The sequence below is a fragment of the Pteropus medius genome, unplaced genomic scaffold (assembly GCF_902729225.1).
Source record: "Pteropus medius unplaced genomic scaffold, Ma_sr-lr_union100, whole genome shotgun sequence".
Lineage (NCBI taxonomy): Eukaryota > Metazoa > Chordata > Mammalia > Chiroptera > Pteropodidae > Pteropus > Pteropus medius.
Genome location: NW_024341895.1, coordinates 587,863 through 611,465, shown reverse-complemented (window position 1 = coordinate 611,465; position 23,603 = coordinate 587,863). Strand labels below are relative to the sequence as shown.

At 49.5% G+C, this 23,603-nt stretch overlaps 1 protein-coding gene across 1 annotated transcript in view; it reads right to left on the bottom strand.

Annotated features, from left to right (window-relative positions):
- Positions 1-1,633: 1,633 nt before the first annotated feature.
- ELAVL1 (ELAV like RNA binding protein 1) overlaps positions 1,634-23,603 on the bottom strand; it is a 35,232-nt gene continuing 13,262 nt past the window's right edge. The window contains exons 3-6 of the mRNA XM_039857863.1: positions 14,713-14,816; positions 12,931-13,084; positions 8,969-9,194; positions 1,634-6,195 (exon numbers count right to left, since the gene is read on the bottom strand). Coding sequence (XP_039713797.1) covers positions 5,871-6,195; positions 8,969-9,194; positions 12,931-13,084; positions 14,713-14,816 — 809 coding nt within the window. The 3' untranslated portion in view covers positions 1,634-5,870. The remainder of the gene's footprint in view (positions 6,196-8,968; positions 9,195-12,930; positions 13,085-14,712; positions 14,817-23,603) is intronic.

Below are 23,603 nucleotides of genomic sequence, written 5' to 3'. Positions count from 1 at the left end.
GTGGTCCCTGCAGTGGGGGTATCGCCGGGGCTCGCCCCCCGCCCTGCCCAACGTGAATCTGCCTTTTAACAGGGCCCCTGGCGGAGGAGGGTGCACTCCAGTCTGAGAAGTCCTGCTCTCTGTGGCATTGGCAAGGGCCGACAGCCAGGTGGTCCCTTCTCAGTGCACAGCTGCACGCGACGCCTGGGACTGTCCACTCCCAAGGAGTCGCCTGAGACCCCAAGAGCCCCTGCCAGAGGCCCTGCACTGGCCTCTGGGTCTGAGCACATGAGGGACACCCCTGAAACTACCTCCTGCTGGAATGTGGTCCTTCTTCTCCAGGTGCTGCAGGCCCGCTCCCCGTGACAGACACAGGCTGGATATTCTGAGGCCTCCCCAGAACCCATGGGGCTGTTTAGTCACATCTGGAAAAGAGGGAGATGAACCCAGAACTACAGGAGACACACACACGAAAGAAACAACAGTGACCTTAGAGAAGGCTATGTGAGTGCCTGGTGGAGAGGCCCGCTGGCAGGTTTCGGTGGAGCCCGCCAGCTGTGGGAGAGCGTGGAGGCTGCTGCTCTGCTGACCCCAACCTTCCTTCTGGATGCTTCTCAGACTCAGAGTGGCATGGCAAGTGCAGTACCTACTAGATCTGTTTTCCTTTTCAGAGGATCTAGGGGGTGGCGTTATGGACCCCGTTTCACAGTCGGGGACACTAAGATGTGGTGAGTCAGTGCCTTGTCCGCATTGCACACCGAGGAGCAGGCAGAGCCAGGATTCAGACCTAAGACTCTGACCCTTAGGCCCTTGTGCTTGTCCCGCCTCCAGGTTAGAATTCACTTTCCTATATCAGCAAAGGAGACCCGTGTTAGAAGACACTCGGCATGGCCACGGGGCTCAGGAATGGGGAGCAAACAGACAGGAAACGCCCAGGGACAACACGCGGGAGGCCCGAGAACATTCGAAGCTGGAGATGAGGGGCCTCTGGGTCTCTGAGGGGAGGGAGCTGGCTTACGAGTGTGTCCAGGGGAGGAGTCAACAACTGGGCAGAGGCAGAGGGCCGTGGAGAGCAGGTCACACAGTCCAGTGCCAGGCTGGGGAATTCGAGGGCCTCCTCCCTCCATGCATGGGCCAAGGCCATGGCCTGGCACACACGGAGAGCTAGGGAGTGGGCAGCCCAAGTTTACCTATGAGCAAGTCAGCTGCAGCCCTGGCTGGCGCTCCGTCAGCGTTGGCTGCTTACAAGTCATACACCATCACCCCTACAGCACCACATCTCAATGATCCCACTTCATTTATTACCAAAATATCACAGAATTCCAGTCATAGTTCACATACAGTGTTTAACACAAACCTGATACCTGTGGAAAGAACTAAGTATCGGACAATCGAACGTTTGGAATCGTAACACCCCAAACCGTTACCACTCTGTACTCCAAAAATACGCTTTGAGAACTTTGGAAACTGAATTAAAATGTCTACACAGCTATGAACAATTGTTTAATAAAACTTTTTCATGTTTCCATTACATGTAAATATATCAATTTGGCATCTCTATAAAAACTCTGAAAATGGTGCAAAAGTTTCATTCTCTTTGAGAAAGCCATTGACAAAAAATATTCACACTTCACCAAAATTTTGAAAAATGGTCTTCTTTCAAAGCTTCTTTATTAATCTGAAATCTTCTGGATTATCAAAATCTAGGTTTGCTTTTTTCCTCCTAAAACACTAAAGAACATTTATTCACAAGGATAAAAAGGCAAATGGGGAGATGGAAAACTGAGAAGGGCTTTTCCCCCCTGAAAATTAAAAAAAAAAAAAAAGCTAGTTACATAAGCATCCTCAAAATAACACAATGGGATTCATTTTATTGTTGACTTTTGGACAGCAGTGTCATACTTTATTGAAAACAAACCCATGTAAAAACAAAGTTAAAATGAAAAATGGTACCTGAAAAATAAATTATTTTATATAAAACAAATCAATAACTTAAAACACACTAATATACAAAATGTCTACCCATCTACTGTACAACATGGGGACCAGTTAGTAAAGCTCCCCCCACCCCGAGCGAGTCACTGTAAACGGAACATCACATGGTAAAGAGGTGGCCCCAACCAACGGACAAGCCTTCTCTTGCGGTGGAAGTGCAATACAGTCCTCTCATAGTCACTGCTCAGACCATCGGTCAGCCTAACGTAGGTCCTGGCGGTGACTTACAAGTAAGTTTTCTTTTTAAAATGACTCAATGGAAAAACTGAACTATGTTGCCAAAAGGCTGTGGAAAAATATATGATACAATCATTAGAAGTCAGAGGCAAATCAAAAGGTTTGGAACCTGGAACCCTGTCGGAGATCTGGGATTCAGGTTCTGCTGCTGTTGCGAGCAAGGGTCAGTTATCAGAGCCATTCGACAGAAAGCGCTTGCGACTGCGGTTGCGGCTGGGCTGGAAGGCTGACGGATGGGAGGGGGGTGCCTTCGGTCCTGGGAGGGCGGGAAGAATTTCAGGTGGAAGGCTAGGGAGCAGGCTGGGGAAAAGAGACCCTGGACAGCTTATCCTTATTCTCTTTTATCCAACCCAGGAAGGCTGCAAAAAAGCAGGGGGGAAAAAAATCAGACTGAATCAGATGTGAAATGGAAGAGCTGGGTGATGCTAACTTTGATTTTCAAGCCCGATGGCGGACTTGGGTCAGTCAATGGCCCTAGTTTGGAGGCCAACGAGAATAAAAGTTATTGCCAATAATTCATCTACTTGTCTGATCCAGCAGGGACCTCCCAGCTGCCAGCTCAGAGGAGCCGGCTCCAGTAGCAGCGTGGTGCAGACCCTGGACGCTGGGTTTCCAGCACTAACACCAAGTGCAGACTCTCAAAGGTTAAGGCAGCTGCCCTTGGCAAGGGCAAGACTCACTTTCTGAACAAAGAAGGCGGAGCCCACCCAGCACCATCTGCCTATGGACGGGAATCCCAGTCACAGGATGTGCAAGGAGAGGCACAGCCAGCACAGAAAACCGCAGCCTGGCACATTACATCAAAAAGCTAAAGAAAGGCAAAGCCAAGGGCAAAAAAAATGGATAACTCAACCGGAACCAAGTTTGCAGAATGGAGCTGCTTAGCGAACAACTGTTAGGGGAAGTTACACAGGCCAAAATAGAGTTCGAGCTAAGCCTCTTTGGTATTTGTGTACCAAACCAAACTTCTGATAAATTATCTTTACTTACTCTTAATTCTTGTTCATCAAAATTCCCAAATAAAAGGAGAGTACTTATTTCGTGAAATACAAATATGATTGATCTGTGTAAAAATTTTTTAAAAAACGTTTTCTTTTGGATTGCGACTTTTAAAAAATGCGATCTTCCTTTTGCAAACAAGCCTAGAGAATATGTAATGAACTTTTCGGACACAGGGCCAGGATCTGGTACCTCGATGGGAATGACAATTGCTTTTCAGGAGGAACATGTCAAAAGCGGAACCCTTCCACACACCTGCAGATTGAAACTCCCAAAGAAACACATTGAGGTTTTTAGCTAGAAGGCTGTTCAGAGAGTGGCGACCACATAATACAAGAATTTTACTCAACTGTGAAACCTGAGGCGACTTTCAAAGTCTCATATGTACTTTACATTTCTTTCTCATCTGGGCCAGCATCAGAATAATCAGTCTGGTTCAAATCAAAAGGCAGGGGAGAAAGAAGCGGTGGTGCTGGCTGCGAGCCCACCGCCGCTTCAGTTTACACTCATGACAGAATCCACATAAGAAAGCGAGCACTAGCGAGGGCCGGCAGGACTGTGTGTCAACGAGATTTCAGGGTCGGTTTCGGAACCACGCGTCTCATCTCTGAGAAGATGTTGGCCCGAGGCTGCACAACCTGCCAGGCATATTTAGGCAGAAAAGCATCCCAGTCCCAGGGTGAAGAGTGCTCTGGGGCGACAGAGTGGGAACCTATGTGTTCTGGGTTTCAGGAGGAGGCACGTAAGCTGGCTTTGACTTAGGCTCTGGAAGCTTCTGCTGGAGGGAGGAGGTCCTCCATGGCATAGGCCAATTCATGAGACAAGGCCTCAAGGTATGAACTTGGCCTCTGGTGGAAAAAAAACGTGGCAACATCTTAAATTTGGGAGGATAATGCACGCAGCTGGCAGCCCCTCAATAAAGTATGAGGGTAACAGGGAAGGGACAGGCAGCCTCAGATTTTCAAGGGCTTCTCAGAACAGTGATCTGCTCTGAAGAAGGCTGTACCTATTGGCCATTTTTTCCCATTTAAATAAATAAATAGATAAATAGATAAATAATGCCGCAATTCCATGATATCGGTAACTAAAAAACAGCCTATTGTTACATATTTTAATCTCATGTCAAGGTTAAAAACTGCTGGTACTAAGTTATCCTGTTTTTTATTCTCTCTGTACACTAGTTATTTATAAAAACCAGATCACGCTCCTGAGTTGCCACCTGGAGGTCTGGCTCTGGCTACTTCTCAGGCCCTCGCAGACTCTCCCTACCGGCTCCCCATTTAAAAAAACACCATCTGTGACTGCACATCCCTGCGTCACAGATTTGTAAATGCTTTGTCTTGAGGCAAGTATTTGTTTAAGATCTTATACATCCTCCCTGAATGCTGGGCCATCTGTACCTCACCTAGCCAAAAAGAAAGAAAAGGTAAAATAAAAAACAAAACAAAATTCGAGCAAAACAAAATCAAATTTAATGGTCTTAAATGCAAAAGTAAAAACAAACAAAAAACACAAAAAAGCAAAAGAAAATTAACAGAACAGAACAACCCAAAATGTCAAGGCAGTTATGAAGAGAACTTTGAGGGTTAATCTTTAAAACTACAAATCAAAGGTTTTTTTTTTTTCTTTTTTTCTGTTAATAGATAACTGGCAAGAAGTACTTTTCTGCTGAGTGTTCATACGAAAGCAAAATTTCAAAACAAAATCTGACTAAAATAGAAAAAAAGTCTAGCGCTCACGAGAAGGGATGCGAGAAATACAATGCTCAAATGTTTATGTGTTATTAAAAAATAGAGCTATCTTACGCATTCGAGCTCTGTTAAATGCTCTTGGAGACAGGAAAAATGATTGTGAACAACAGTATCCGATGCGTGGGGCCCCGTGCATGCCACGTGTGGACAGGGATTCGGGATGTCAGAGTAGCAACACATCTTCAGGCGTCCCTGGAGCTTAGATCTGACTTGGGAATATATGGAGTTTCCCTGAAACTCTTTGGTCCGTTCCCATTGGCGCCTGGGCTTACGAAACACGTTCGTATCCTCCTCGGGAGGGCCCGGCCCAGCGTGTGCCCCCCTCCCGTGTGGTGGCCCACATCGGATGGCCCGAGGCCACTGCCAGGACCACTCGGCAGAGCCCGGGGCTGAGTGCGCAGGAGGTGGCAATGGGACCTGCTTGGGGAGGCAATTTCATGTCAACCAAAGCAGAAATCGTTTAAAATGTTGAAGTGGTTGAGAAAATGCACACTCAGCATCTGTCTAACATCTTTAGTTTAAAAACGAAAACTAAAAGGTCATTTCTTTTTCTTATCCAGTTTGTGGCGACACCGGATGAAACGAGTGTTAGACAGTCTCAGAAGTTAAAGCATGCTTCAGTTTCACCACCCCCCGAGGGACTGGCTAGTCAACGCAGTCTACTTAGATTTCTGTTTAATATATATTTAAAGGAAATAACTTAAGAAACTTAAAATTGGTCTAACATTGTGGGATTTCAAACATTTGAACATGTCGGTTGCATCCCAGAGTATAAAAACCTTTTCACTTCTCATTTAGACTAAGACAAACACTTGTGAAAATTGGCGCAAAATGAGTTGTACACTAACAAAAAAGTTTCAACTTCTTCACTCTGAATTATCTATTCCGTACAAAAAAAGCATGAGCGAGTTATTTGTGGGACTTGTTGGTTTTGAAGGAAACCTGTAAGATTTTGTCCCCCAGGCGGTAGCCGTTCAGACTTGCTATGGCCATCGCGGCTTCTTCATAGTTTGTCATGGTCACAAAACCAAAGCCTTTGCACTTGTTGGTGTTGAAGTCGCGAATCACTTTCACATTGGTGACTGCGCCAAAGGGGCCAAACATCTGCCAGAGGATTCCCTCATCGGCATCTTGACCAAGGTTGTAGATGAAGATGCACCAGCCCGAAGACGCGTTGCCTGGGACATTGACACCAGAAAGCCCACTCATGTGATCTACACCCATAGGGGAGAACCTAGCAAACAGAGAGCACAGCATTCAGGTCAAGGTCAAGGTCAGTGTGGGCCAGCACAACAACAAAACAGGGAGTGGGCAGGGTCAGCTCAGGCCCTTCCCCCTCTTGTCAGCCAGGTGTGAGGTGCTCAAGGCTAGCGACCTCCAGTCACGAGCATAATTTTTTTTAGCCAAAGGGGAATTGAATACGTTGCTGGAGGGAGTTGCTGGAGGGAGGAGGTCGACTGAGGAGAAACACTGTCTCTGTAGACGGTCGGAGCCTCAACACTTAGAGGGATGGCCCACTGGTGGCCTCCAACCAGCAGCTCCCTCCACCCTTCCCATCCTAGAGGGGAGGGAGGTCCTGTCAGTCATTCCTGTGTGTCCCACATTTTATATGATGAAAGCTTCTCCACATGCCCTAGAGAAAACACTTTCCTCATATATATATATATATATATATAGAGAGAGAGAGAGAGAGAGTGTGTGTGTGTGTGTGTGTGTGTGTGTGTGTTGGGTGTGAGAGGGTGTTGAGGGAGGCCTGGATGTTTTCTCTTCTTTTTCCAAATTTCATACCTTCCCCTGGTCATGACCCATCACGTCCAAGGGTTCAGAACCAACTAGTGACTGGCTCTGACTGGTTACAGGACACCCCCGGGAAGGGCCCCTGCCCAGCACGAGCGAATTCCTTCCCAGAGCTCTGGGCAACCTTTCGTTGCTGGCTCGTAACATCCCACAAGGGCCAGGGCCTGAACTGAGCTTTACCAAAAAGGTAGGACCCTTTCCAAAGCAATACTTTTAGTAACATCAAAAGTAAGCCTTCTACCAATGTGTGACTGCTGCAATGAGGATTACGGGGAATGATACAATTATTATTGAAGACACATGGCCCTCTAGATGGTTCACAGATTAAAAAGTCATGGTCTTAGGGTCAATTTAAGAACATGTGAGCATGAGACAGCATCTCTGAAGCCACACGATGCAAAGAGAGAAGTACTACCTGCTCCAAAATAAAATCGGGCGCCTTCAAGGGCCATTAAACAGATGCACTCTCTTGACAGACATGACCCCAGACAGTGTGACCAGCCCCCAAGGTGTAGTCCACTGACCCAAGGGTTGTGTTCAACTTAGGTATGGAAGAATCAAGACATATTATCGGCCATGGTTTTGACTTTGAGAGAATAATTTTAAACAGACCACACAAGGGTGTCTGAGTTGGTTAAATGACTCAAGTGGCTTGTCAGTGGTCCTGTCTGTATGGAATGGCAGTGAGACCACAATAGCATTGAAAGGGGAAAATACACCCAAGTATCTGTATATTAAGCCCAGCAGGTCTCAGTGAGAGTTGGAATGAGGTTCTGCCTTTTAAAAGGATCTCGTTTCCTCCAAGTTTTGTAGGGTACCGAATATGGACCTGAATTATTATAGTTAATCTAACTCTTTATGTCACTATTATACTGCAAATGATCTCAGGCAATATTTTACTGCCTTTTACTTACATGATTCTCATTCTTATTATCATCAGTTGGCTTTTTTCCTGCTAATTGGAACTGCGTTCTTTCATTGTGACCATCACGAACTGCCTCCCCCCCCGCCCCATTCTTTTCTCTGATGGCACCTGACCAGCAGTTCTCTTCCTCTGGTCTCCCTTTTCTTTTCTGCTCCCCGTTTCTGTGCCCAAGGACCCTTCTCCTCCAGCCTTCCTTGGTTTTTCGGAGTTATCTGTAACTCGGCAAACAATGCCATCCACACTTCCTATCCGACAGCAGTGAGGTGAACTGTTATCTGAGTTCCATAACTGGACTGAGCTCACTTCTGTCCACGAATACTTCCCTTGCCTTTGTCTTTTAACTGAAAGAGCCAGTGTTGGAACCTGACCTAGTTGAGGACTCTGGGTTACTGGGCTGTGGACACGGCACCTCGCTCAATGGCCTCTGGGGAGATGCGCACTTTTACCCAACCTCACTGTTTAAAACAAAGATGGGAAACCAGACAAGTTGCAGAGAAAAACCCTTAACCTACCTGAGATAAGCCTTAACCCTTAACCTACCTGGATGCCACTTGAGGTTTTGACAAAAACAAAACAGCCCCTAAATTGAGATTCCTGTCATTTGTGAGTTGCTAACACACCCAATTTGGGAGTCTAAGTAACTGACTCGAATTGTTTCTGTTCTACTAGATCCTGGCAACTAGAATCATTTTCAATATGGAATGACAAAAGAATGTGGAAAAACTATTCACCTCTAGGACAGGGCTTTTAAACAGAGTGTGTATAGCATTTAGATACCAAAATAACCCCACATGGTAGGTGTATAAGGAAGGGCTGCCCCTTAGGGCTGCTGATTCAATGTCTAAAGTTCCATTTAAAAACCTTCCATTCTAGAAGGTGATCAACTCTCACATAAGCATACCTAAGGCTGCACCTTTCATCTCACAGTGTGGAATGATATGTTAAACTCATGACTCCACCCTGCTGTCACTGTCACTAGAAACTACATGCTGCAGCGCTATGCACTCGCTCTCCAGGTAGTTTGCACCATCATTTGATTCCGATTAAAGATGACACTTGGAGGAAAGACATGGCTTCCACGCGACACCTTTGTGATGGAGGTGGGACATGGAGACATGAAATGACTCTGAGTGCAACCTTCCGAGGTGATCAGCCTGGCGTACCCTGCATTTTCCAGTGCGTGTGGTGACTCATCCAGAGGGGCTCTGCACCGCCCTAAAAGCACAGCCGGCAGTGGTGCAAAGAAGCCGGGTGGGCAGGTGAGCGCGCCGCCCTCCTCACCCACCTGAATCTCTGCGCCTGGTGATGAACCGGGCCTCCGAACCGTCTAGCGGGCGAGTGGTACAGCTGGGAGAGCAGCGCCACGTTTTTGTTCTGGTTGGGATTAGCCGCGAACTTCACTGTAATGGGCTCGGAGGAACCTGGGGGTTTATGACCATTGAAACTGGTAATTGCCTCTTCTGCTTCCGACCGTTTGTCAAACCGGATAAACGCAACCCCTCTGGACAAACCTTTTTAACAAACCAACAAAAACGGAGTTAGGGGGAAAAAATGCAAGGATTTTTAAAACTGAAAAGCAAAAGTCAAGTCAGTCACTGTACTGTGGTTCAAAGTGGATGCTTGGTTAACGAGAAAAACAAAAATTAAACCTAAATATGGAAACAAATGAACGAATTAAAAACATAATGACTAATAAAAAATTAAGGCTTCAGACTTTCTTCTGAGTTTCTTGGTGCCAAAAGATATTTTGGTGACAGACATCCCAAATAGACACCCCTGAAAACCTATCTCGAAAGAAGCCACATTAGAAGCGATTGCATCTTTCATCACTATTTCAGCGCCAGGTGCCCACTGCAGTGTGGGTGCCTGGATGTGCTGGGTGTGGACAGGGACAACCAGGGTTGGGTTTGAGGAATTCTTCCTGGGCTCTGAGCCCTCCCTCCCATGCCCTGCCAATGTGCCCAAGAAGTAGCTGTGTTTCTGAGGGCCATTTCCCACAGGGTCCCACCGAATGCCCCCACAATGGGCATGGGGCATGAGTCTCTTGGCTGGACCAGAGGCTACAGAGGGGCATGGAGAGATTCAGACACATCAAGTGGGGTACCAAAAAGGCAAGTGTCACTGTAAGGCATAGTCACCCTTTCTGGGCCTAGAATTCCGTTTGGGCCTAACTTGCACGTGACACTGTAGGCCCCATTCTAGCCCACAGATGGTACCCAGGGCCTCTCATTTGTTTACCACTGTAATACCGTGGACATCCCATGCTGGGCCCCAAAGCACACATCCCAACCCTCCAACTGGGAAGCTCCCTGTGCCAGCCCCCCAGCTCCCAGGACAACGCCCTGGTGATCGCACGGCGGCTCCTAGTGACCTCGAGGCTGCCCTTGTTGCCTCCAAGGCTCTTTAAATATAAATTTAAAATTCACACAGCCAGAGACACTCACTAAATTAGTGAGATCAGATCTAACAATTCACATGTGTGCCAGAAAACTCTAGAACCTGAGCTTATTTTTCAAGTTCAGTTCAGAAGAACAACTGAAAACGCTGTTTTTATTCACTCTTAAACGGCACAAACAACAGCTTAGACAGATGGAAAATCTAACTTTAGGCAAATAAGACTGAAAGCTGGAGTTGGCTGGCTCCTATAGGAAGCTGCCTGCAAGGAGACGGTTTCATTCTATTTATAAAGAACTCACGATCAAGCAGAGAAGTGTGTGCAAGTGTGGTTTCCCTGTATGGTTTTGTAAAATGACTTTCAAATAAAAACTGCCCAAGTGCAATGAAGAAAACCCAAGAGAGAGAAAAAGAATGTTATTTAACATGACGGAACATAAATTCACTAAACTACTTGGTGAATGTACACTTTTTGAAGATGGCTGTGTTTTGATTCCTTTCGTGTTTTTAGAATTAAGAGCAGAGAGCAATAAATGGCATACTCTCTAGATGAGTAAACTACACAGTCCACAATTAAAATGGATAAAAGAGCAAAAAAAAATTTTTTAATTTTTAAAATTTCTGTCAGCTCAGGATCCCAAGTTTGGTTACGGTTCCTTGAGAGCTTTCCCACTTCTTCAACAACAAAAAACATCTTATGTGAAGGCGAACCCAACGTGCAAACCTGTCTGCCACGCCGCTCTCTACCCTGGCCTCCCATGGGCTCCCATGGACTCCATGGGGTCCCAGCAAAGGGACCCTGGGTAGGTGGCCTCCTCTGGAGCAGAAGGAAGGGAAGTCCACAGCCCCACAGGCCTCACCTTTCTACTCTAATTCTACACCTGAGGTCAAGAAGCAGGGCTCGGGGAGGGAGCTCCTGGGCCGCCCCCCGCCATCTCACTCTATTCCCTCCACCTCCCCCCTGTTCTGCAAGGATTCCAAAACAGACAGAGGTGTGGGCTGGAGGCGTCAGTCCCTTCGCTGAAGTGGCAGAGGCTGGCAGGGAGGCCCGAGGGAGACTGAGGGTCCTGTGCACCACCCTGAGGTCAAGGCTGAGCCTGGGGGCAACCCTGAGGTGCCCTCGACATTCTCAGAGACAGAAGCCTTGCAGAGCGAAAGAAGGCAAAATCCCCAGCAAATGCCTGAGGGGAGCTGTCTATGGAAGTGACCTCCCTTGAGATGGCAGGTACAAAAGCTAGGTAGCAGGGGTTGTGTTCTCAAGGTGGCTGAGCTCCAATTCCAGAGAGCTGGACAGAGACCAGCAGAGGCAAAGCAGTCCGGTGTGACTGAAAAAAGCAGGGCCATGGAGGAAGAACGTGGGCTAGCACAGTCACCCACTCTGGGTCCTCCAGCAGCCCAGACACTCCTACGCAGGTACGACTGGGCGTAAACATGTGCACCAACTGTCAGACCGCACCGGTCTCTTAACTGGCATTTAAAGGTAACTAAGAGGCGCTTTAGAAACCACAGGAAGCTATTCTGGTGCCGGCCAGCGGCGTTTATACCAAGTAAATGGTGTCCTCACCCTATGCCCCGCCCCCGACCCTAGAGCAAAGGGGTAGAATGAAAGAGGTGGTATGGGTGGGGCAGGGCCCGTGTCCCTCCAGTACAGCCCGGTATTGGAACAGGTGTCTGTGCCAGGCTACAGAGACACCGAGAGCTCTCATAAAATGCCAGTGACCTACGCTTTCAGACAACACTCCGGAAGTCCCTTCTCCTCGGGCCTCTGGGAAGTGCAAGCTGTCCACTCCTCTCAAGGCCAGGCCCCGGCAAGCGCCAATCTGAGCTTCCACAGCTGGGGCAGGAGAAGGAAGAGCAGGTGATAAGGCTACCTGCCCCAAAGCACACAGCTCAGGGGAAGTGTGGGAAAATGTGTGTCCCCACCCATCTGCTCTCTGGAGCCTGCTCTACAGAGGGGAGGTAACCTCAGAGCTGTGACATCTTATGATCAGTTTTAATACCACAGCCGAGGGGTTGGTGACCTCTGTGTTGGAAGAACATAAAAATCTACTGCAGATAATTCCACTGACTTCGCTGAGCTCCGTGGGCACGAAGTTTCCTTTCTAGTCTTAGAAGATTCCCAACTCCTGGCGAGAAGTGAGGAGCCCTAAAGGGGGCATGGCCCACGCCACTCCTCCACGGACAAAGCTGTGCACAGGGCTTGGCAGGGCATGTCCCGACTCCAGTCCCCAGGCCAGCAGGGCATTCGGGCCACACAGCCAGGGCCGGAATGCAGCCTCCTGCTTGCTTGCTTGCTTGCCTGGGGCTGCTTCCAGGAGTGCATGTGGACCGTCACTTCGGCTCCGCCTAACTGCTTTGTGCAAGGCCCAGAGCCTATGCGGCTAATATCCTGAACAGACGTGACCCGAGAGGGGCCGGGATGGATGGTCAAAGGATTCACTGGCTTTGAGCTCTGTGATCTCTGGAGTGCTACCCGATGTGGGGCATTTAAATAATCAGAAACAGTCACTGGGGCCATAAAAAAAGACTCTAGACCACGAGTAGACTGTCACATAGCACACCGTCTGCCTACAATGAGAGCAGCAGCAAATCCTTACACCCCATTCACAGGCCAGGCCAGGACATATGGGTGCCTAAGGGAAGGTGCCAAAATGTCCTGTTTTCACCACATACTGTCAGTCTGACACGGGGTCTGCTTTCATGCCACTTTACCACCTCAGCCTCAAAAACGCCAATGTCATCTCATTTTGATTCTGTCCTCATTGGTGGAATAACTAATGACATTTAAAATCAAACATGATCTGTCTTTCCTAGAGGAAAACCTCACTGCGCGTCCAAGGCTCCCCGCCATACCTGTGGTCTGGTCCACAAGGACCCGGGAGTTGATGATGCGCCCAAACCGAGAGAACATGTCCTCTACATCCTTCTGGGTCATGGTCCTGGGGAGCCCGCTGATGTACAAGTTGGCGTCTTTGATGACCTCTGAGCTTGGGCGAGCGTACGACACCTTGAAAACAAAACCACTTTCCAGGGTTAGGGCAGGTGTGTGGCCAAAGCATCAAGTGAGGGTGTCACATTTGGGATAAGAAAAAGGCAACCTACGGTAGGAGATGAGGCAAACGCTCGTCGCCTACAGCAGCACATGCTGACAGCTCCCCACAGGCCGGGCAGTGAGCCGACTCCGGCAGCATTTTCTCACCTGGCCCTCACATCCCAGTGTGAGAAACATTATTTCTGTTTTACAAAGTGATGATGACTGAGGGCCTACAGCTGGTTGGTGGCAGGGCAGGGACCCAACCCTGCTGCCCGTCCTCCTACCACAGCCTTATGCTTCTCTGGACGATGAGCCAGGCTGGGAACAAAACCAGGTCCCACCTGTGAGGAGCCCAAGGGCTGGTGGGCAAGAGAGCGGAGTGCTACTAGGTTCGACACCCACCTGCCAACAGGCAAGCTTGCCCGGGAGCCCAGATGGGGCCCACGAGTGCTGGCAGAGCCCTGGGTTCCACACGCCACTGTTCAATACTAAATGACTCCAGGCCATTTGGGCTCATGTTTTGCACACTCAAAGCCTGAAAGGAACTTCTGCAGTGGCTTAGATAAAATGGCGCCATGCGTGCGCTAGAGGTGGTGAGGGGAAGCTGCAGGGACTGATGAAAAGGGAAGATATGTGGTGCTTTCCCAGGTCAAGGTGACAGCTGTATGGACCCTTCAGGCTAGAAAGAGGGACGAGACCAAGGCCACACTACTATTGGGAAGGCCATCTGGGAGGAAGCCCTTCTGCCCACAAAGAAGCAGCCTAAGGAATGGGACTCAGTCACACTTGAGAGTCAGGAGGCTGGGAGATAGAGAACCACGTGCTCCAGAACGTGGGGACTGGGACCTGTGCAGAACTTTCTCTCTGAGGGTCACAAAACTGATGTGATAAGGAGCCTGAGACCATAACATAGAAGCAAACATGACCTCTTGGTGTCACCGGGCAGCATGAGAGCACGACAACGGGTGTGTTCTCTCCACACTGCTCAGGCCTGCCAGGAAGGGCGGTGTGTGGTTCTATGTGCCAAGAACACACACACCTGGCTCCATGAGGGCCCGGAATTTGTTTGATTTGTTCACTGTCTGGAACGCAGTGGGTGCTCAATCAATATTTGCTGAATGAACGCTGGATGAACTGGCTGTGATGAGGCAGGAAGGGCAACGCTGCCGCCGCCACTGCGATAAGCCAGGAGCAAGAAGGAGGGCAGGACGTGGGAATGGGGGCTGCGCGAGGACGGGAATGTCGTATCAGGTAGATGAGATAGGCAGGGGGCCTGCGGAGGACGCTGCTTATAAGCCAGTGTACTTAGCGACACCCTGTGCCAGGGAGGGGGCTGCCTCTGTGTACGTGCCCTTCATGGGGACCCTCCTTTTACTGATGGGGCTGAGGAAGCCATGAGCCATGGCATACAGCCTAGGACAGTCACCACCCAACACACATCTGACTTGCAATGCCTCAACTCTGAGCAGACAAGAGGCTCTCCAGATGCCCCGGAAGCACAGCGTGCTAACGGTGCCCTTGACAGTGACGGTGAGGTAAGGGGGGCTTGACATAGACTGCCAGGGACAAGAAAGAAGGAGGGGGTGCTCACCGCTCTTTACCTTAATGGTTTTGGACTGGAGCCGCAGGCCATTCAATGTGTTTATTGCTCTCTCCGCGTCCTTTGCAGTCACGTAGTTCACGAAGCCATAGCCCAAACTGTGTCCTGTGGGAGAACACATACACACTAGTAAACCAACTGAGAGAGACCAAGGGAGAGCCAGGGCATATGAACAGGGCTGTCTGACTGGGCTCAAAGGACATGGTCCAAGGCAGAAAATACATGGGAACCAGGGTCTCAGAGAAGTGGCATTAGAGATTGATGGTTACAATCTATATGAATGGTTTATTAATTATATTTCTTTGGAAACTTGTAGATTTTCTGCAAAAAACAAATGTTACTTATAATTAAAAAGTTATTTAAAAAGAAGCCTGCCACTGACTGCATCCTGGGGAATCCATCACCAAAGCAATGACAATGATTGGTCCCACTGGTGGCAGCCACTGTGAAGGTTCTGAGGGGCCTGGGTCTGGGAAGGGGGGATGATGGTCACGAGTGGCACATAGGCGGATGGAGAAAGCCGATGACCAGGTGTTTCTCCACTTCAGTCCCCAAAGCTGGAAGGCTGGCTAGGCTCTGGCGCCACCCAGCGTCGGTTCCTCTTACTTTCTTGAACCTGTGACCCAGCTGGGAAGCAAGCACAAGGAGAGGCTGACCCAGCCAAGCAGCCCATCCCCCATCCTGCCTTCACGGCCCTGGCCCCTGGCCAAGCTGTCAGGGCCCCCATCAGCAGTAGCTTCCATTGTGATGGCACCGTCAGCTGAAGTCTGGGGGAGTCGTAAAGGATGCAAAAACTCAAGTTATTCCCGAAGAAATCCAACGTAGCATATCCCTCCCCCTCCTCTGTGAAAGTTTCAGAAGTAATGGAAGCAACCAACAACTGGATACCCAGCAGGGACTTGGCGTAGCAGATGAAGGGCAGCAGGTTCCCAAAAGGCCAGAGAGGAGCAAAGGCGGAGGGTTGGATGTGGGGAGAGCCTGACACCATCACCGCAGGGGAAGAGCAGGAGGCACAGAGAACCACCAATGTACCCGTGTCTGAGCCATGCACATGCCATGACAGGGGTACCTGTGCATGCCGGGCGCTGCTCTAGGCAGAGACAGAGCTGTGTGTGAGACAAAGGCCCACCCTCACCAAGCTTTGCTACACACTCCTCCCACTGGTGGAGGGTGACAGTGAGCAGATAAAAAACATGATCAGGCCTTGAGCCACATGGAGGCGGAGATCCCCATCACTGCTCAGCCCGCAGTGCCAGGGGAACCCAGGTCCATCTCAGTGATAATGAGACCTGGAACCAGGCAGACAGCCTAACCCAGTTCTGCCACTTTAAAATAAAACAAAACAAAACAAAACAGAAACAAAAAAAAAAACCACTAATCTTTATTTTTTAGATTAAAAGAAAAATTACGAAGACAGTACAGAGTTCCCAGACACCGTTTCCCATTAGGACCATCTTACACTAGGATAGAAGAAACGTTTGTTACAGGTCGTGAACCAGTAGTGACACATTAACTGCAGTCCACATTTGATTTCGATTTCCTTAGTTTGCTCCTAATGTTCTTTTCTGTCCCAGGATGCCATCCAGGATCCCATGTGACATTTCATCATTAGTCGACTTAGGCTACTCTTGACTGGGACAGTTCCTCGGGCTTTCCTTGCTTGTGATGACCTTGACAGTTTAGAGGAAGGCTGGTCAGGAATGTGGTAGAATCCCCGTCACTCTGGGTCTGTCGGGTGTTTTTTCTCATGGTTGGGTTGGGGTTATGGGTTTTGAGAGGAAGATCACAGAGTGCTGTGCCCTTCTCATGACATCGTATCAGGGGTGCATGCTGTGATGTGACTTATCACTGGTGATGTTGACCCGGATCAATTCTGCCCTCCCTCCCTCAGGGCAGAGTAGCTGTATAAATTATTTGCAATTCTGTGTGGCCACTTTCATCTTTGAAGAAACAAAAACAAAACCTGACCTTCTAGACCCATATTTCTGACAAAACCCACAGGTCTCAGAAACTTAGCTCCTAAACCCTGGACAGTAAGGATGCCAGGGAGCAGGGTTGTGTGGCCCAGGTCCATCTAGCAGGAATCATGTTCACAGCTCAGAAAACTATGATCAGCTCCAGTTGGGGACTTAAACGTCCTTGTAAACAGTCCAGACCACAAATGTGAGAGCTGAAAATGCAGGTATGTGGTATAGATTTCTGACCAAACTCCAGCCCGGCTGGGATTTTTAGCCCCAAACACCCGCTCCTCAACCCCACTCCATCCATCTCTCACCGTGCTCCCACTGAGGAGCCCGTCCTACCTAGCCCAGCCTCCGACGGGCCCCTCTGCCTTTCTCTGATGGCACCATCTGCACTCAGGTCTCGTCTTTCTGCTCCTCCCACAGGGCCAATCCCAACCCTGGGCCACCCGTCTTCTTAGCTGCTGGTGCCTCAGGTGGCCTAAGCATTGCTGGAAAAGTCGGACCCTCAAGAGGACTAACTCCAAGCTGCTCCTGCATCTTCAACTGCAGATGGCTCCTCTCAGCATATAAACATGGGCCTTGCCCTGCCCCAGCGCCCAGTGGCCTTAGCTGGCTCCCCAGTGTGGTCACAGCTGACTGCCAAGGCCGTCCATGTTCCTTGGGTGCCACGCCAGTTTCAAGATGCAGCTCTTTGAGCTCTCTGTAGTGCCCAGTGCTGACCAGCTTGAGGTGCCGCCTCCTACAGGATGTGACAACAATGCCAGGTTTTCTTTCTCTCCAGCTGTCCCTCCTCAGGCTTGCCCTCTGTTCATTTCACCAAGATGGTCCCCAGGGTTCTGCCCTTGGTCCTTGTTTCTGTCATACTCCTCCTGGGTGGCCTCTTTGATCACTTTGTGTGCCTGCACCTACCAATGTCACCTAGGAAGTTGCATACCCTCAGATGGCCACTGCCTCCCTTCCCTGGTCTTGCCCTCACTCCCGTCTTCAATTCACCCACATGTGTTGACTGAGTACCTGGTACATGTCAGACCCTGGGCCAGGCTGGCCAGGGGGTTTGATGATGATCACAAAGGAGGAAGTTTGTGCCTTAATGAAATTCGCATCCCAGTGGGTAAATCGGAAAAAAAACCAGCTTGAAAGGAACGAACAAAGACATTGCACAGGTGCTACAAGGAGAATCTTGTGGCGTGAGAGAGATGGACAGGATGGGCCCACAGTAGGGCCAGGAGCACCCTTTGAGGTGATATCTGAAGCAAGACCTCAAAATGGCTGGGGGCGAGCATCCCAGACAGAAGAGCAAGTGCCAAGTATCCGAGGGGGAGACGACTGGTGTATTCCAGGAAATTAAAGGCAGCCAGCGTGGCTGGACAAAATGAGATGGGGGAATGGGCCAGAGGTGGCTGCTGGGTGAGAGCGGCCAGGCCCCTGTGGCTGTCTGTGAGCTTGACCAGGTGAGACGAGGGCGGTATGCATCTGAGAGGTGCAGGTGGACGGAAGACCCACCGAGAAGACCTGTGGATGGGCTGATGCGGGAGGGAGCCCTGGGGGTGGGGTCGGGGGGTGTAAAGCACCAGGGAGAGCTACCCTGCCCGCACAGCTGGCTGGGCCTTCTTGGGGCTGGGTCTGTGCGGGGGGATCTCTGCATACTTCCATCCCTGGGACTGGCTTTGTCTCCTCAGTCTGTTCTACCCTATGCAGTGGGCACTTGTTTGCAGCAGGAGAGAAGGCGGGGGAGGGGGGAAACAAAGGGGAGCCCTGGCTTTCACCCCGCTGATGAAGCCGTGGACCAAAGTACTTAACACAGGGCTGGGCACTGCCTCCACGCTCTCCTTTACTGTAGACCAATCGCTCTCGCCTTTGGCTGCCCATCAGGATCACCAGGGTGGCTTCGAAACAAGACCACTGCTCAGGCCACCTCCCAGAGCAATGACATGGAATGGGGGTAGGGTGGCTTCAGTAGTTCTGAAAGCTCCCCAGGATTCCAAAATGCCCAGGTTGAGAGCTGATGTTGGAAGTGCAGGTGGGGAGCCCCAAAAAGCGGGGCTCCCCGCGGTTATACGAGGAGTCCCAGGTGCCTGGGGGAAAGTCCTCACTTCCCAAAGAGCCCCCAAGTTTCTGTTTCTCTAAGAAGGTCCACAAGTCATGAAGATAATGACACAGCTCCCGAGGACCCTCCACAGCCTGGGGACCCAGGATGTCGGGCAGGCACGGGGACCTACACTTGCAAGCTCCGTACAAGTGAGTCTCCTGCCTCCTAGGGCCAGTGAGTCTGCTAGACTCCGTGCTGCAAAGGCAGGTCAAGGGCTGCCCCTTTGGCCTTTAGGATGACGGAACACCAGCCCTGAGTGAGGAAAGTCTGAGGTCCGGTGGGGAGCAGGGGTGCTCGGTGGCAAAGCTTGGCAGGGCAAGGATCCTGCATAGGCTGCTGGGGCTTGAAGAGGGCAGGGCCTGCCTGGAGTTCGGGGCTGGGAAGCAGGGGCCACCAGAGCCCCCGGAGGGGAGATGTGGTAAAGAGAGGAGAGAGTGGAAGATGAGGGAAAGAAAGAGAGAGGAAGAAGGGACAGTTATAAAGCATTAAATAAACCCTAAGTCTGAGGTCAAGAGATGTCCCGGAGGCCAGCACCCCCGCCAGCTCTCACTTCCCCACATTGCAGGAAGCGTGTTCCCACTGCCATTCTGGCCGCAGGCCAGTGCTTCTCAGCTCTGATCTCTAACTTGCCGGCGGCCCCAGCACTGCCCTTCCCCCAGGAAGGTTAAACCGAAGATGTTCAAACACCTGGTCTGGCTGATTCAGTGGGCCTGGGTGGGGCCTGAGACTTGGGGTTCTCCCCAGCGTAGTCAGGTGCTGCTGCCGGTCAGGGGCCAGTGCCCCAGGAGCCACTGCCTGGAGGAAAGCAAGGCTGCCTCCGTGATGGGCAACCCCTGGCCAATGTTCTTCCATTTCCAAACATATTTCCTCTCTGTCTAGGCAAAGGTTCAAACCAAGAGACAATTCCATAGCATTTCATCTTATGTTTGCAGACCAGAGCTGCCAGATATCCTGTTTTAATCTCTTAGTGCTTCTCAAATTGACATGGGGTGCATGGCTGAGGAAGGTGAGCGCACTGTGGATGAGGCCTCCCCTGCAACAAGAGAGGGTGGGTGCGGTCGAGTTCTTCCTTTAAAAGTCCATGGGGGCTCAAGGGAAGACTTCACTGAGAGAGCAAGACTGGGTCTTGGGGGGATGAGTAAACTAATCACGAAATAAGTAAGAGATAGCAAATGTCCATAAAAGAAAGGAAATGGGCAAAAGACAGGAAGAATATTTTATACAAGAGTACAAACAGCCAGTAAGTACGTGAAAACAGATAAACTTTCCTAGAAATGCAAGTTACCATCAAGATCAGATGTCATTTTTCACTTAGGCTGGCAAAGATGAGAAGCCCTGCCCCACCCAGGGGATGGCAGGGTGGGGAGGGAAGGGAGTGTAAATTGGGCCTCTCCAGAGGGCGAGTTGGCAGTATGGATCAAGGGCTTTTAGAAAGTACAGTTGTTCTCCCCTTATCCTCAGGGGATATGTTCCACGACCCCTTGGGAATGCCCGAAACCACGGATAGTACTGAACCCTACATATACTGTTGTTTTTTTTTTTTCTATATATACATACCTGTTCACTGGAAGAAAGCACTTTACAGCTTTTCTTTGGCACATCTGAATTGCCAGCATCACTACTCTTGTGTTTTGGGGCCATAATTAAGTAAAATAAGGGTCACTTGAACACAAGCACTGTGACCATGACAGTTGAGACAGTTGATCTGATAACCAAGACAGCTACCCAATGACTAATGGGCGGGGATCATATACAGTGTGGATACAAAGAATAAAGTAATGTTTCATGTCCTGGGCAGGATAGTTGGATGGCAAGAGATTTCATCACATAATTCAGAATGATGTGCAATTTAAAACGTAGGAATTATTTATTTTAATAAACAATTTAATAAATTTTCCATTTAATAGTTGTGGATAGCAGTTGACCACAGGAAACTGAAACCATGGAAAGCAAAACCACGGATAAGGGGGAGACAACTGTACATACTCTCCCACCTGTTGGTTCACTTCTAGGAAGACTTTCTCTGAAAACAACCAGTGAGCAAAGATTTGTGCCAAGATATTTATCTTGGTGAGGCTTATAAATATGGAAAAACAGTTACAGTAACCTGTTGTAAACCCAGAACTTCCATATACAAGAATACTATGTAACCATTATGATGATGAAATAGCTATGTTCAATGACAGGGAAACATGGTCACAGAAACAGGAAGAAAAGTTTCCCACACACAGCGGGCGGTACGAGCTCATTTTTGTAAAATCACACAATTGCTTACAATTAAAAATATGTAAAGAAAAAAGTCTGGAAGGACATGAACCACAAAGGTTGCGATTATGGATAATCTAAACTTTTCTTCCTGCCTGTCTCACAAGAAATTCTTTTCTATAAGGAACAAAGGTGATTCTCATTAAAAAAAAAAGTGGTCAGGCTGGTTAGGTGTGGACGAGCACCATTGCCGAGGGAATGGCATTAGTGAAATCACAGCAGTGCAAGAAGAGGGCGTGTCTGGGAAATGACGAGCAGTTCTGTCTGGCCTGAGAGGTGGGTAAGTGGGGGCACAGAAGCTAGATGAGGGAGACTCGTTCCCAGGAGACCTGGGAGCTGCAGGCGGGGTATTGGCTTTATTCTGACCAGAGGTGCAGAGCAATGAGACAGAGTTGGGTAAAGCTGGGCTGGAGGCTGGGGACCAAGTGGCCAGCATGACAGACAGTTCAAGAGAGTGGTGGCTGGCTCCTGGTCCCCCATGGGCCATATGGCGTCTGCAGAGGGACCAGACACTAAGACAGAGAGCAGGGCAAGGCTGCACAGTAAGGCTAACTAGCGACTGTGGATGTGACGGGGGTGACAAATGCATGTCCCCAACATAGGGGATGGGGCCTGGCAAGCCAGAAACATTCTGAATCTTGAGGCCACCATGTGAAACATTCTCGGCATCCAAGCTACCACCCTGTCCCTCACTCCTCCCGTCACCAGGGACTGGGCCATGGTTGACACTCAATAAACATTTGCTGTGTGAATGAATGTTCAGATAATCTACATTCTCCCTCAGTCCCCAGACCCTTCATTCAGTCATTCACAGATTGTGGCTACCTCCAGGGATACAGAGATTAATAAGGTCTCTGCCTCTGAGAACTATATGGACCCAATGGCCAAGAAAGTTCCACCTTCAGTGCAGTGTGGAAACCCATGCTGCAGGTCTGCCGGTTGCTATGGGAACCCCGAAGAGAAGCATCTAAAGCTGACTGGGTTGGGCCAGGGAAGGCACCCTAAAGCAAGAGACCTGGGAATTGAGGGGTTTTAAAGCAGGTGAGTGACAGGGTGACATATGGCATGTTAAAGATTCCTTTGCTGAGAATGGTCTGGAGGGAGTACGGTGGCCCGTTACGAGGCAAGAACACTAGTGCAAACAGAGGATGACATGGCCTGGTCTAGGATGAAGGCAGGGGAGATAGAGGAAAGGGATGGAACCGTCCAGAAGGATAAAAGCCTTCTGGATGTCAAAGGTCATGCTTAGGTTTCTAACCAGAGCCACTAAGTAGAGAGCAGGCCGTTCATTAAGATGGGGATACTGGGAAACAAGCAGTAGGCTGGTGGGAGAGTCAAGGTCAGTTTGGAAAACACTGAATTTGAAGGGTTGAGGCGTCTGGAGCTCAGGGGAGCTTCGTGGTTGAAAGAGTGGTAGCAAAATAAAGGGGAAATTTAAGCTGTAAGGAGCATCGACTCAGCACAGTGTGAGCTTAGGAAGAAGAGGCCTGGGAATAACCCTGAGGACTGCTGAAGTTAACAGCTGGGAAGGGACTGCAAGAGAGGCACAGCGAGGCCTCAGGCGGGTGAGAACCAGGATGGGTGGTTCACAGAAGCTTCTGGAAGTAAAAGGAGACAATTTGCCAAGCTCTGTGACAAGCTCTGTGAACAGGAGCAGGAGGACAATAGCTAGAGCAGTGGTTCCCACCCTGAGTGATTCTGTTTCCCAGGAAATACTTGGTGATGTCTGGGGACATTTTTTGACGGTCATAACTCGGAAAAAGTGCCTCTGGCATCTAGTGGGTAGAGATCAGGAATGCTGATCAGCATGCTACAATGCACAGGATGCCCCCCACCCCCAAACTTGAATTATCTCATCTCAAATGTCAATAGTGGTCAAGCGCAGAAACCCTGAGCTACAAGAAGTCAGAGGATCTTAGCAAGGATTTTTTTTTTTTTTTTAAAGAGCAGAGACTGGAGGATGCTGAATGCTGAAGGAACAATCTTGGGAAGACCCAGAAAAGTAGGTACTTGCATAGCTTGAGGTTCCTGGGGTGCCGAGAAGGAATATGATCCAAGACAGAGGTAGAGATGGCTGTTATTTTCACTGCAGAGTAGGAGGCAGCCATCAGCTGAGAAGAAGGGGGCCTGAGGAGGGGAAATGCGCTGAAATGGTTGCTGTGGGGGATGGGGAGAGCCCTCATTGCAAGCCGAGCTCAGCTGGAGATTTGATTTGACACGCCTGTCTGTCTCTGGGGTGGGCAGCAGGAGCCTGGCTGGGAGAAAGCAGTTGGAGGAAAACAGCCATGTCTGGGGTTTCACCAGAGCAGTGTAATAAAAAGACAAAGGGGCGGCGAACTGGACAGCAAAGAAGTTTTCACACACTGGTGACAGGAGAAGAGTGAGCACGCAGTAAGTTGGTCATAAAGCTACATTCATTTAATTTAAGAACTGCTAGCAAGGTGCTGAGCTGAAATGCAAGTCCAGGCCCACCAATTCCATGACTCCGGTACACTACACTTATCTTGCTTAAAGATAAGAAAAAGTTTATCTCCGAATTGAAATAACTTTCCAAGTACACTTTTACTGCTTTCA